This window comes from Gracilinanus agilis, chromosome 3, assembly GCF_016433145.1.
Source record: "Gracilinanus agilis isolate LMUSP501 chromosome 3, AgileGrace, whole genome shotgun sequence".
NCBI classification, from domain to species: domain Eukaryota; kingdom Metazoa; phylum Chordata; class Mammalia; order Didelphimorphia; family Didelphidae; genus Gracilinanus; species Gracilinanus agilis.
The window spans coordinates 237288623-237303913 of NC_058132.1; the positions used below are offsets into that span (position 1 = coordinate 237288623).

Sequence of the window (15291 nt, forward strand, 5' to 3'; positions counted from 1 at the left end):
AACCGCTTAATTTCTTTGTTTTTCTGGTTATCTTTCTAATATACCTTGGCTACAAAGGAAGAAAAAAATTACCCATGTCTTTGGATTGTGATTGGAAATCAAAGCAAGAAAGATAATGACATAAATCTTAATTTTCTAGCATATGTTTAATTTCCATATTTTTTCCCTCTCCACAGAAAATCATAACATTCATCAAGGGTTCCTCACTGATAAAAAAGACAGTAAGGTCCTGCCACCCAGGATAACCCCAGCTGTTAAAAGTTCTCAGCACATGTATGACCAGCGTTGCTCAAGAACATCATCCGTTCGATCCATCCTCAAACCAATTTATGCTAGGCCTTCTTGTAGTGTGTCTTCTGGGAATTCAATGGCTATTTCTAGTGAAGATGGAAAAGGTGCCATTCGGAAAGGGAAAAGAAGGAAGCCTAAGGTTCCACAAAATAAACCAGTAACAACCTCACTTCTGACCAAACGACTAGGTTGGTCAAGAACTATATTCTTGGCTATCTCATACCTCATAGGAGTAGGTTTATACAAACTAGCCAGTTAAAATAAAGGTAGAAAGATGCTGAATAGGAAAGAAACACTGAAAGCTGCAAAAAATGGAAATCTCATCAAATAAAAATAATTCAGAACGAATAAAATACTCTTGATATTAGACATGTATGAGGCACAACAATGTTAAATAAGTCCTGCCATTATGAAGAATGTACTCATTTAATAACCTATACAAACTTAGCACATCATTTCCCGAGGCTAAAGATCATTCTACAGTAGATGTTAGTGGAGTTCTCTCCATTAGGACAACGAGCTCTTAATTTATGGGTATTTCACTGGGTGGGACCTATAATCATTTTTTAAAAATTCAACTTCTCAGAATTCAGAAAATTCAGAAAATAAATGTTGTCAAAAAGAAAGTGAATAAATTAGAGATGAATGCCCAGGTAATAGCTTTATAGATAATATCTATCTATCTATCTATCTATCAATCAATCATATATTTCTGCCAGATTTTCCTACAGTCATTCAACCCGGGGAATAATAGCCATAGCAGAAAGGCAGTATAGCTTACTAGATAAAGGGTCAATATGGAGTCAGGAAGATCTGAGTTCTACTCATGCTTCTGATACCTTCTAATACTAATAATATGATCAAGGGTAAGTCACTTAACTATTCAGTGCCCTATCAACTCTCTAAAACCAAAAATCACAAATTTTCCATCTGCATTGATAGAGGACATTTTCCACATTGGAAATTCCTTTTATTGATAAAAATCACAGGTCCCAATTTAACCAAAAAAATAGTGTTGGGAATGTCTTCCCTTTTCCTTTTTTCTGCATTTTTTCTTTTACTATTTTTTATGCATCTTATGATTTTATTACAATATTTCTTTTCCTGAAAAGGCTCCTTACTATTTTAAATAGGGTTAGTTATTAGTGTTGATGCCTGCTAATATAAGCACTTTCCTAAAACAAGCTTGAGAAAGAGATGCCCTTGAGCATGAAGGGCCTAGAGGCCCTTGAGCAATCAAAATACCATTCTGCTACTTGACTATTTCACTGACTCCATTGAAGATCCTCTGAATTTCTCATGTCTTCCAGGTCTTTGTTTAGTTGCTTAGCTGGTATTTCTAATCTGATGCTTCTTATTTTGTGCTAATATTCCTTCAGGCAGCTAAGTAGCACAGTAAATAAGAGCACTGGACCTGGGCTAAGGATGAACATCTTCCTGAAATCAAATCTGGCCTCAGACACTTATTAGCTATGTAACTCTGGGCAAGTCACTTAGCCCTGTTTGCCCCAGTTTTTTTTTCATGTGGAAAACAAGGGAAATGGTAAACCACTCCAGTGTTTTGGCCAAGAAAACCCTAAACAGTCATGAAGAGTCAGATACAACTAAATCAACTAAATAACAAACTCTTCCTCCTTTCTCCATTGTTTAGATTGAATCCTAAGGTAGGATGATGTCTTGGACTTGGTGACTCCCCTTACTCTTTTCCTTTTCTCAGAATTTTTCTCCTATCTTCTTCCCTGCCATTTCAGATGGCCAAATCAACTCAAACTCCTAACATCCCACCCTTTCTTTTTCCCACCTCCCACCCAAAAGCAGCAGCCTGGACAGGTCTTAATAAACATGAATAAATGGTATTGCATATGGCAGTACTCTCAGATTTCTTAGTAAATATCACCAAAGCTTAGAAATTTTGAGTAAACAAAATGGTCCAGTCTGATGTGTTATAGAAAGCAAATTTTTATTTTAATCTGGAAGAGGGGAAACAGTTTAGATTTATGGCGGTTATAATTTTTTAACTGATTTAATTATGAAGAAATTGGCAGTTACTCTACTCTCACTTAGCTGAATAGGGACAGGTTGGGGGAAAATATATCACTGCATCCAAGGTGAAGCATCTTCCACTGTATATTGTATACAAATCCACCATTTACTTTGAAATATTTTGAATTAATTCATTATCCAATAAAACCTTAAATGTATACTTTTATTGACTTGTCTCAGAAAAGAAAAACAAATTATGATAAAATAAGTTGGTCGACAAGAAGGATTTATTATTTTTAAAGCCAAATTCCTAGCTTGTGGATTAAAGAGAGGACTTTCAGATCCCAGCTCATTTCCTTCCTCTATGACCACATGCAGTCATTTCACTCCTGGGACTGTCAGTTCCTTTTGTTCCAAATAAGGTGAGACTAGGGACATATGAAGGTTCCCTATAATTTAAATCTATGAGATTAAAAGACCAATCTCTCACACATCAAGTGTAGCCTTCAGATTTTTACCCAATAAAGATTATGAGGCCATTTCTCTGGGAATAACAGATGCATTCATTTATTAACAAAGACTGGCTCTCTCACCAACCTCCTAGGGAAGGAAAAGAGAGGGCAAGGAAATCCTACACTTATAAAGTGAGTTGTGTTCTCTCTCCAATTGGCCTGACAATTTGAACTTGGAACCTCCTCTGCCAGTCCCCATGGGTGGATATTTTGAGAGAGGAGGTGGACTTAGAGACCTCACCTCCTCCCTCATTATAGGAGGATTGGGTCTCTGCTAAGAGGGGAAGATGCCAGCATGTTCTTTCTCTAGCCCTAACATGGCAATAGCTAGAGTTTACCAGATTTCCCTTACCTAAGGGAATTCTTAATTATAGATAAATAAGGAGGAGGCCTTCAACCTGCTTCTAACAAAAGCCATCTCAGACACATGCCTTGAGGCCTGGCAGTAAATTACTTCAGTTAAGAAGCTGGCTGACTTTCTAAACCTTAGGTTTAAGGAAGATTTCATACAGAAATTATTGTAATTCAACATTTATTTTCCTCATGACCATCTAAATAAATAGTACTGGAGGACTTTTTCTTAGATAACGATCCCCATTGTAGGTAAGATATTCTTTGTAGTAAAATATCTTATGTTCAGTATGGTTTCCACAGATCAGTAGATCAATACAAAGATTTTTTAAACAAATGTGGAACTGAGCTACCCAGCTGCCCCTGAAGTATTCTTTTTTACCATGAAAGAACCAGAAAATTCAGTTCACAAGAGCATCTCCATCTTTAACCATTCTAGTTAACCCAAACTCTACATCTGGTAAAAAGGGAAAGAACTGAACTCAGAGTCACAACACATGGGTCCAAATCCTAATTCTTTCACTTACAAGTTTTTTAACTATGCCAAATCATTCAGCATCCAATGAAGCTTCTGAATTCCTATGCTCTGTAAGTTTGTTTCCTCATATGTAAGGCACAGGGAGAGAAACTAAACCCATATTTTCAAGAGGAAGCCAAGAGAGGGAACTCCAGTATATTCTTTGCAGTTTAAAGTCTTAGAGACTTGCCTAAAACACTGGTAGGTCTGAGGAACGAAGTAGACATAATTTACTTAAATCTTAGCAAAATGTTGAATTTCATCATTCTTATTATTTTGTGGGAATTGCAGAAAGAGATACATGATGGATAATAGGTGGACTAGGAACTGGTAGAATTAATAGGTGGTTTAAGAACTGAACGAATTATTCTGCCCAAAGAGCTTAATGACACATCATTTTTGGAAGATGAGCTCCAGAAAAGTGCTCCCTGATATTTATCCTGGCTTGGTTTCTGCTTTTTTTTTTTGCAAATGACTTAGACATATGAATGGATGACATATTCATCAATTTCTTATGACACAGAAAAAGCTGAAAGGGATAGCTAATTAATTGGGTTACAAACTTAAGGTAAAAATATCTCAAAGGATTCTAAATGTCAGGCTGAATATAATAAGATAAAATTTAATAGAGATATAATGTCTAACAGGGAGTTTTTGAAAATCAACTCGATAATTATAGATATGGAAAAGATGTCTAGCTAAAAAATCATATGAAAAAACTTGTGGATTTTTTAGTGGATTTCAAGTTCCATGGTCATTAAGTGTACAAATAACAGTCAAAAAAGCATTTGAAGCTAGAAAAGCATTAGAACATTTTAAATGATATGTAGTGTACAGGTTTCAGGAGATGACAACTCCACTGTACTTTACCCTGGAATGACAATATCTGAAATACTGTGTTCAATCCTGACTACTCCATATTGGAATGAGAAAAAAATGGAAGGCATCCAGAGAAAGACAATCAGGATGGAGAAGGACTTTGAATCATTCTCTAAGGGGACTAGTTGAAGGATCTAGGGCTGTTTAGCCTTAAGAATTGAAGCCTTGGGTGAACATGAAAACTCTGTCAGGTATTCAGAGGATTGTCATGCAGAAGAGGAATTCATTGTTTAAATTTGGCCAAACACCACAGCATTAGAGACAAGGAGAGGATGTTAAAAAGAAATAACTTTACACTTGTTTCATGGAAAAACTTGATAGGAATTCTCCAAAAGTAGAAAGGGATGCCATGCAAGGTAGTGGTTCTTCAAGAAGAGGGCAAATAATGATTTGTCAGCTGCTTTATAATGGATCATTGTTCAAGGACAGGTTGAACTAGATGATAGACCTGTTAGGTCATATTTGGCTTCTAATCTAAAGGTTGGAAAGGGAGGCTCTCTACCTCCTGAGGCAGCCCATTATTCTCATGGATAGGTCCATTTGTTTGGAATTTTGCTCAGTTTGTTTTCCTGACATCAAATCTAAATTTGCCAATTTACAATTTCTACTCATTGCATCTGGTTTTGAACTCAGGGGTGAAAACAAATATCTAATCTCCCCCATTAGAATGGGATCTCCTTGAGAGCAAAAACTATGATTGTGTTTTTCTTTGAATCTTCAGAAGTTACTAGTTCTTGGAACATTATAAGACCTTAGAAAATGCTTCTTGTGTTAATTCCTTTACCACTTGACAGATTTCAAATACTTGAAGACAGCTATCATGACTATATAGTCCCAGCTTTTTCTTGTTGAGGCTAAACATTTCTATTTTCTTTAATTGATCATTATAACATGTCACTATCATGCCCCCCTCCCTTTTTCTGAGTTTCCTTGGTTCCGTATAAAAACTACAACCATTTCTCCATTTACCCCGCTTCATAACCTTTGAGTCATACTCAACTCTTCATCCTCCCTCACCCTCATATCCATTCAGCTGCCAATTCTTCTTGGGACAATCTTCCTGACATCTCTCATATCGGTTCCCTCCACTCTGTTCACATAGTTATGACCCTCTGGCTCCTATAATAGTTCAGGCCCTCATCATCATTTCTTGCCTAGATTACTATAATAGTCTACCAGCTTCACCGCTCCTCTCTATAATCCATTTTCTATATAGTTACCAAAGTGATGTTCTGAAAACATGGCTTTGACCATCACTCTCCTCCATTTAATAAATTCTAGCAGCTATTTCCTCCAGGATCAAATCCAAACTCTCATTTAGCATTAAAAATACTTTAAAACATGACGTTAACCTAGCTTTTTAAGATTTACTGTCCATTATCCTTTTTACTGCTGTCAACAGTCTAGCCAAAATGACCTTGCTATTCCTCATGCATATTATTCAATCACCCAAGCCTGTGCCCTTTCATAAGCTGCCCCTTATATCTGGAATGAAGTGCCTCTTTTACTCTGCCTCCTAGAATTTTCAGTTTCCTTCAAAGATCAGACCATGTGATCTTCTACATAAGGCCTTCCCTGATTCTTCCAGCTACTAATGCCTCCCTCTTTCCCTTTAAAATTACCTTGTACTTATCTGTGTTTACTTAGTGTCTGTTTATAGGTGTATAGATCATTTCTCCTGATAGAATCAAAGGTTATTTGAGGTTAAGCACTTTTCATCTTTTTCTTTGTATCTTTAGTAACTCACAGCAACCAGCACATAGTAGGTGCTTAACATATGTTTATTGGTTATAGATTATTGGTTAATTGATTGATATGATATAGATCCAAGGTCTTTCTATGGTGAACTGAAAAACAAGGTGACAGAATGAACATAGGTGGTAAAGAACTCAGGCCAGTCAAAGGCCACTCCAAGGTTTTAAGTCTAGATAATGGGGAAAATAACTTTGCATTTGAAGAAAGATAGAGTTTAAATGAAGGGGAAATGATGAGTTTTAGTCTACAGCTGTACATTCTAATAAACATGTTTATCCAGGAGTTGGAAATAAGGGTTTGGGAGTCAGGTTTGAGCTACTGATATGAAAATTTTCAGCATAAAAATAATGATTGAAATCAACTGATTTTCTGGTCTCTGAAAAGCAATGAATCCAGAAAGAAGAATTTTAAAGTATAAATGAGTAAATTCATGGGAAAAGTCTGACTAGACACAAGGTCTGTAGAAAGAGACCTATAAGTCATAGTGGTACACCAGTGATTTTGGAGCAATAATATAGTACCATTCTGAAACAACAACAATAATATCCTGACATGATACTATACAGTATGAATTAAATTAAGTTCTCATAAATACATCATTATATACAAAAGAGAAGATACATACACAAACACATAGGCAGGAATTGACATATAGGTATAAATAGAAAGGCATCACAGTTTTTATATATGTACATATGTATGTATAAAATTGTCTATTTATGTATATGCACATTATTCTCATTAAAAAACAATTCCCAAAGGATTACCATCCTTTTATTCCCCTAATGAATATTTGATAGCATTCTTAGCCAGAGTGCCCTCTGCTATTATTGCTTTGGACCATCTGTATCCCATTAGAGACTAATTGCTAATATCTACATAGTAATTTTAAAGAGATATTATTTCCATTACCTCATTTTGTCTTCATAATGGCTTGGTATGATAGAGATAAAGTGATTTGACCAGTGTTATCCAGCTAGCAAGTGACAGAGGAAGGATTTGAACTCAAGTCCCTTGACTCCAAGTTCATTGATCTTCCCTTTCCCCCATTTTAAGAGACACATTTCCCAGCAGGTACATGGTGATAAATGATAGAAAGAAATATAGAAAAATAAATAGTAAAATGTATTATCTACTAAAACATATACTCATATATATACCAAATATATTAAAATATACCAGAAGTGAAGAATAATTAATAAGCCTTTTTTTGCCATCAGAATAGTATCATCTGCATATCTTCAGTTGTTGACATTTCTCTTGGCAATCTTAATTCTGACTTCTGCTTCATCCAGCCTGGTATATAACATATGCCCAATAAATATAAAAGCTGACTTGAAACTCAACATTTTTTAAAAAAATGCAAAAACAAACCCTCTAAAATCTTAGCAACTGGTTCCATCACTTTCTGGCTAATAAAGAGAGAAGAAATGGAAACAGTGTCAAATTTTATATTCTTGGGATCAAAGATCAGTACAGATAGTGACTTGCAGCCCTAAAATTAAAAGGGACTTGTTTCTTAGAAGGAAGCTATTGCAAAGGTCGATAGCATGCAAAAAAAAAGAGATACTACCTTGCCAACTGAATAGTCAAAGCTATGTTTTTTCCAGGAGTAATGTGTGGCTGTGAGTGTTGCACTATAAGGAAAGCTGAGTGACACAGAATCAACAATTTCTGATCATGGCGTTAGAGAAGACTTTTGAACAGCAAGGGGATCAAATCAGGCAATACTTAAAGAAGTCAAATCCAACTAAACATTGGAAGGACAAATATGGAAGGTGAAGCTTAAACATTTTGGCCTCATAATGAGAAAGATGGAAGACAAAAAAGAAAAGACAGCAGAGGAGAAGATAAACAGAGAGTGTCATGGTAGTAATGAACATGAGCCTGGACAGACTTTGGGAGATAATGGAGGGTAGAAGGGCCCAACATGCTCTGGTCCATAAGGTCAAGAAAAGTCACATAACTGAACAAATGAACAACTTGCTAGGCTTTGTGGCAAAGTTCTGGGGATATGAATACAAGAAAACAAGGGAAGATACAGATAGAGGAGCAGGAATTGAGGATACATGTCAAAGAGACTGTAAGAAATATGATAGAAGCCAGGTTCCAGGCAATATAAAGCAAAAGACTCACTTATCAGAGGGATAGAGATGGTCAGAAAGTAGGATCATAGGGAAAATAGTTTTATTTGTTTGTTTGTTTGTTTTAATGCCAGATATCTTTCTCCTTTTCCCTACTATCTTGTCTAAGACAAAAAGATATCTGCTCCTTTTAGTGGTGATAGTCAATGGTGCCTTAAAGGTGAGACTAACAGAATATGTGCTTGGAACATAGCTACAGACCCTTACAGCAAACAAGGCTACATCTTCCTGTCCCGACAGGGGTTCACCATTCTCAGTGTAATCCTCTGCTTGGGCAATCATAAAATTAATTTAATTTGTAATTTTTTCTCAAAGAAGGCAGATGATGGAGATTTATCTATGTAATGCAGAGATGCAATCAAGGCATTTATTCTTGCAAAACCTAACTGTAGAATTTCTGGCAGTTAGCCAGCCTTAGAACTTTGTCAAAGGACAGTTGGTCCCAGAAGCTCCATCCACACTACCATGCCAAAATGGAGGTACATATAGTCTCAGAATTACTATTGTGCTACATAGGGCTGAGATCTTTTTAGCAATGTAATCAGAAGTTGAACATTATATTAAAGGTGTATCTGTATTTATATTAATATATTTCTTTTGATTTAGATATTCAGATGTAGATAGAAACAGAAATAACCATAAAAGTAGTTAGATATAATCTGATCTCCCTTTGATTCTGGTTCTAAAAAGCTTTAATAATGAAAAATAATGAATATGTATTTACTTTTCATCATCCTAACCTTGTGGTACCACACAAATACTGGGGTTAATTTGTGAAGCAAGACCAAAGATTGACAGAGTGTCAACAATACTATTCCTCAAGTTGGTACTTTTTAAACTAATTTTGTTGAATGACAATATTTATAAGTATTTATCATGTGCCAAGTGCTATGCTGAGGCTGATGGAAGCAAATAGAAAAAAAAGGAAGACAGTTACTGCCCTGATAAAGTTTACATTCCCATACAAAACATGTAGGGAAATAATGGCTGGGACATTATTTTGGTCTAAAAAGTCACAGGAACAAAGAGGGGAGTTAAAGGGCAGTCCAATGATTTGACCTCTCCTATCTTTTAACAACTTTTGGAACACAACAGAAATTCCACGATCTTTTTGTTTTCATAAACTTTATTCTAGACCACTTTTTGGTTTTCCTAAGAATAGTAAACCCCAATAGCATGTTCTATTCCTCAATAGCACTTATCTTATCTGACATTTATTCACAATTCTTCTTAACATGGAAAGAATTCTTGGCACTTCTGATTTCCTCAATTTACATGTTGACATAAGATCATTCAGAAAATCATAGGTTTGAGGCTAGAAGTCAACTTTAAAACCATAGAATTCACACTCCTCATTTTAGAGTTAAAACACCAACATTCATATGATGTGGGCAATGCTAATTGGGTCTTGTCCCAAGAATCGATTGATAGCTCAAACCAATTCCATTGTGAGAGAACAAGCTTTGTTATCAGAGAATTTAGTACCAGGGCAACTATAGACAGTCAGCTAGCTAGTATAGTAAGTAAGGTAATGTAGGTAAGTAAGTAAGGTAAGCAAAGGATGGCTAGTAGAGGGTTTTCAGGAATGCATTTTATCTTCATTAGTTATTAAGCAAGAGGTCATTTGTTTTGGTAGCTGTTTCCCTGCTGTCTCCAAGAAACTGATGTCACTTTAGCCAGGGTCCACTTTGGTCTGAATGGTTTTACCCATGATTCATTTCTGTTTATCCACTGAGGGGAGCAAACTGCAACATAAATAGGATATTAATGACATGTTAAATCCCCAGGGCAATTTTCAGTTAAATTTTGCTATTTTCTGCATAGACTCTAAGTCAGTGGTTGTGGAAATTGAGCAGTGTTTGAACCTAGTCCTTTGAACCACTTGTACTTCCGGTTCAAAGACCCCCCAACCTAGGTTATGTCTAAAGATTGATGTGAGTTTTCCCATAATTGAAGATCTAAGCAACCCATATATCTTATCTGAAAGGTGTGTGTTATTTGGAATTTTGGGTGTTCCTTTGAGGGTTATTTGGGGTTCATTTGAGTTCTAAATATTTAGATATATGACAAACTTCCAGTGGATGTTTAGGAGACTTGGAAACTACATTTTCCATGATTCCTCTTGTAATGCAGGTAGACAGGAAGTGTGATTAAGTAAAAGAACAGTAGAAGACTCCTGAGGCATTGGAGGCAGGCTCTTTTGGTTAGGAGGGAGCCAGGTGGGCAGAAGGTATGGTAGGCGATTTGAGTTAGATCTTAGCAGGCGTGTGGTCTTCATTTTTCCAACATGGCCTTAATTAAAATATTAATACTTCTATTTACATCCGTCTATATCTATTTTAATCATAACAGGTGGCATACTAATTGACTAGTTATTGTTTCCATGTTCTTTTAATTGTTTACAGTTATTTGTCAGAGTTTGTGAGACATTTTAGCCTATATCATATATAGGTAAAATAACAGATCTGAGATCATTCTGGTATATAGTGGAACCAGGATCCATTTCTAAGTCCTTTTCTTTCAGAGTCAGTGGATTTTTGTTTGCTAATTCATTTCAAACCAAGCATAAACTCTGGTCTAGAAAACAGAGTATGGGGAAGGTAAGGTAAGGTAAATAGCTCTGAGATTTGCTTCAATGTCACAATTGATTCTTTGAAACTCTGTTTCTCTTTCTTTACTGATAAAGAAATTCATCTTTACTGATAAATCTAGATCTCCTCTGTCTTGAATCTATATCATATTTTTAAGGTCACAGATCTTCAAGAGCTTTTAAAATTTTATGACCTTGAAAAATTATATTAAAGGTAAACAATTAAAAATTCCATTCAATTTTGTATAGCCAGATGCACAATTCTTTCAACATAAGCTGATCTCTTAAATTAATTTTTCTTTAATCCACAGGAATGCCAGTGGAACACAGAGAAAGACAAGTAATCCTGGGATTTACTTATGTTTTTCCAGTTTTAACTTTTTTTCTTTCAGAAAAGGAATTGAAGACATGATCTGCCTGTGATATTCAATATATGTTTAAATCTGTCTTGCCTTTTTCCTCTTTGTGTTCATAGTTCATATTTTTGAAGTTTTAGAAGTACTATAGAATTACCAAAAGATAATTTTTTAAGCTTCACTTTACTCATTGAAAGTTAAATGCCTGGTGATCTTGGAGAAATATGCTACAAAGTGCAATAAGAATAAAATTTAATCTGCCAAATTGCATCATTACCTCTTAACCTGCTTAATTGGTCTCCCCAAATAACTTGTCTTTTGCCTTCAGGTGAGGCTGAGCTCCATAAAAAGTCAGAAGAGGTAATAAATACCACAGAAGAAAAATGTGACGTGATTCACCATCAGTAGGTTTGAGACGTCTTAAAGGCCTCTGATGTATTACAAATGAGAGGTAATTTCATCTTTACTATTATTGAAATATAATTCCCAAAGAGGATTTTATAATATGATATTTTATGTCATTTTGTTTGAATATTCTCTGAGAATAATTTCCTTTTAAATGTTCTTACATCACTTTTATTAGTAGTCTTACAAAAGATAGAACATTTCTAATGGAAAACCTCTTCTGAGCTGCTGATAATCTATTCATACCTGAAATCAAAGGCCAAGGTTTAAGAATCTAAATGAAAACAAAAACAAGCAAATATTGGAGAGAAAATATTGAAGGAACAAGAGTTTGGAAATGCACCTTAGAGAAATATTAAATAAGAATTAAATAAAGAGCTATAACTTTTTCCATAATACAATGCCACAAATTATAATGAATGTATAGGGGCATTTTGCAAATATTGGGATATTTTCTAAAGCCCACCACTCAGCTTTTGGCAGGTACAATCCTCCCCTTCAAAGTTTTCTTTATGAATTATTAGGTTGGCAGAATTCAACTAGAAGCTTTAGAGTCTTTTTATTTGAACCTGATAATGGCAGTTATTTCCACAGACCAAGCAATCAAGTATTTATTAATCTCTTAGTATGTACCAGACATATATCTGTGCTAAATGCTGAGGATTCAAAGGTAAAAATATCTATTCTAATTGGGGAGATAGCATGTTAATAAGTACATAAAAATACATGTATAATAGACAAATTATTGTATTCCCCAAAATCACTTTGAGAGTGTTTAGGCTACATAACAAAATTTAGTGTTGTAATACAATCCCTCATCTAGTTCAGACTTCCAGTCTCTATGTGCCTTCAATTCAATAACATTGTTGTCTCTCATTTTGCTTCTAAGTAGTTATAACCGTCTTCAAATGTACTAATGGGGCCAATGATCATTGGTTTCAGTTCCATACCTTCTGGATCAGGCATGACATTTTGATTTTTCACCATAGGATCATTAGATTTTCAAGCTGAAAGGGATATTAAAACTCATATATTCCAACTCCTTCTTTTTATGGTTAAGAGAGTTTGAGTCCAGAGTAGAAGTATCATGTTTAAGGTCACATACGGAACAAGTATTTGAGTAGGAATTTAAGCCCAGGTCTTCTGACTTTCAATCCAGCATTATTTTTCCCTCCTCCAATCATACTATACTTTTTCATACTGCTATAAAATTTCACACTAGAAAATATACTTTCTTCCCCAAAATGGACTTAATTTTTCAGTTAAAAATAGTTTAAAATTTATTAATCGTCAACATACAGAATGCTATCTCCATTATCTTTCTCCATTTTAAAAGAAAAATTTGAATACTCTTTTTTTCATTAAGTGACATAATAGAACAAGGTAGTATTACAGTATTCAAAATATCTTCATAAGACTTCAGTGAGTAATGGAAGAAGAGAGGAAGCAGTTGTATATGAATGCTTGAATGTCCTCGAAAAGATGTCACTTAAGTATGCTCTTAATTTTCAAAGTCTGAAAATAAACTAGAGCAAAATATGGCACAAGATAGTGGTTATTTTCAATGTTTTAAATAATTATACTTTCAAATGTTTCTTTAAAAATTCTATAGCATTTATACTTCTGAAGCTATCAAAACTTACAACTGCATTAAGATTCTGAGGACACTTAGTATTTAAGGTTTTACAAACTATTGTACTGGTGAATGATATGACTAGCCACTAGCATTTATTAAGCACCCATTCTATCAGACATCATTATAAGCACTGAACAAAAGTACTAGGACATGAGCACTTTGTTACTAGCTTTACTGAAAGCCTCTCAAAGGTTGTTATTGTTGGGAAAATAGTTGTACCAACAGTTTCAAGTACTTAGAAATGTCCTAATCAAACTTTCGACCTGAAAACTGTAAGTGTTATACCTCCACCCCCAACCCCCATCCCAGGAAAAACCTGACAACAATAGCTTGAAGAATTTTCATCAGTATTTAGTTCCCTATATCAACCCTAGGCTATGACCTAGAATAGTTGCTGTGGTGACATATTGTGGGGGTGGTTGTGGCTGCTGTTGTCTTATCCTTTGAACAGCAGAGTGACCTTGTGAGAGAGATAATAGAGACACGATTGTTCTTCCTTTAACGAGACTCAGGATTTAGAGGTAGAAGGGAACATAGAGACTACATATTTTACCTCACTGATTTTGTTAATGAGAAAATGGCCTAGGAAAACCAAACCAACTTTCATAAGTTCCAAAGGTAGAAAACAACAGAACCAAAACCTGAATTCAGATCTTTACTCTAAATCCAGTGCTCTCTTATTAAATGAAATTGTTGAAGTTTTATTTATAATTTTTGTCATTCGGCCATTTGTAAAACTAAATCACTGATGTCTTATATTAAATCTGTTTGTGGAAAATGAATATTGACTTAACTAGAAATGAGAGATACTTATGGAATGATAAAATCATGATCCCTGGTTTCTTTCAGGAAAATCAGAACAGTGCATAAATATCCTAAATCCTCAAATGGCCAAGAGACTCTACTATAAGCATATTCAAGAATCCTACCCTTTTTAATGGATGATAATGGAAGAAAATTAAAAACATGAAATCCTGAGTTCGTAACTCAGGCCATTTTGATTTTCTCAAGATTTCAGTAGAGTTTTCTTACTATTGTTACTGTCATAGTGTCATCATCATTGTGTTTCCTCCACTGCTGGACCATTTTCAATCAAGCCATTAAAAAACCAACAACTTTTCAGTCAAATATTGGACCACTTTTGAAATTTGCATTATTGAAAGCTGTTCTAACTTAGCTGACTGTGAAATGTGTATAAATATATGATGCATTTATTCATTCACTCATCCATTCTCTGATGTACTGTTTTCTGAAAAGTGATACAGCAAGCAATTTCTTCTTTTAAACCTCGTGGAAAAATTAGTTCTGCAGTCTTGGACAGCAGACCATCCAGATCATTCTTATTATATTTCTATCATAATGTTTGGGAACAGAGTTGGAAAGCCATAAAACTGAAACCAGACACTTAAGTGAGCTATGAATCTACAATTAAATTGGAGCTCCAAAGTAGAGGAGACCTCATCATGATTAAGAACTTGTGATAAAGTCAGTGGAACCTTTATCTGAAACTAACTAATTAGCTTATAAATTGTTATCATCATCTGCATTGTCATCATAAAAATCTAAAGATCACGTGGCATTGTTTGGTGATGTGCAACATGAATCAAACACAGCCCCCTACCCTCCATGGTTTTCTAGTCTCAGAGAAGAGTCTTCAATCATTGTTAATGGGAAACTCTGGAAATGAATCATGAACTTACCAGCAGGAGTATTGGGCCCAGCAGAAAAAATAGAAAAATATATTTAATATTATTGGAGGTCAAAATAAAGAATGTGTGTATGTATGTATGTATGTATGTATGTATGTATGTTAAAATGTATATTCAACAAATGCTGGTTGAAATGTACTTTGTGAAATCCCATATATTCTCT

The 15291-nt window shown here is 34.9% G+C and overlaps 1 protein-coding gene across 1 annotated transcript in view; it reads left to right on the forward strand.

Moving 5' to 3' along the window:
* PDE1A (phosphodiesterase 1A) overlaps window positions 1-14731 on the forward strand; it is a 459479-nt gene extending 444748 nt beyond the window's left edge. Inside the window, exons 15-16 of the mRNA XM_044669733.1 lie at window positions 11707-11829; window positions 14269-14731. Of these exons, the coding sequence (XP_044525668.1) occupies window positions 11707-11786 (80 nt within the window). The 3' untranslated portion in view covers window positions 11787-11829; window positions 14269-14731. The remainder of the gene's footprint in view (window positions 1-11706; window positions 11830-14268) is intronic.
* Window positions 14732-15291: the final 560 nt, after the last annotated feature.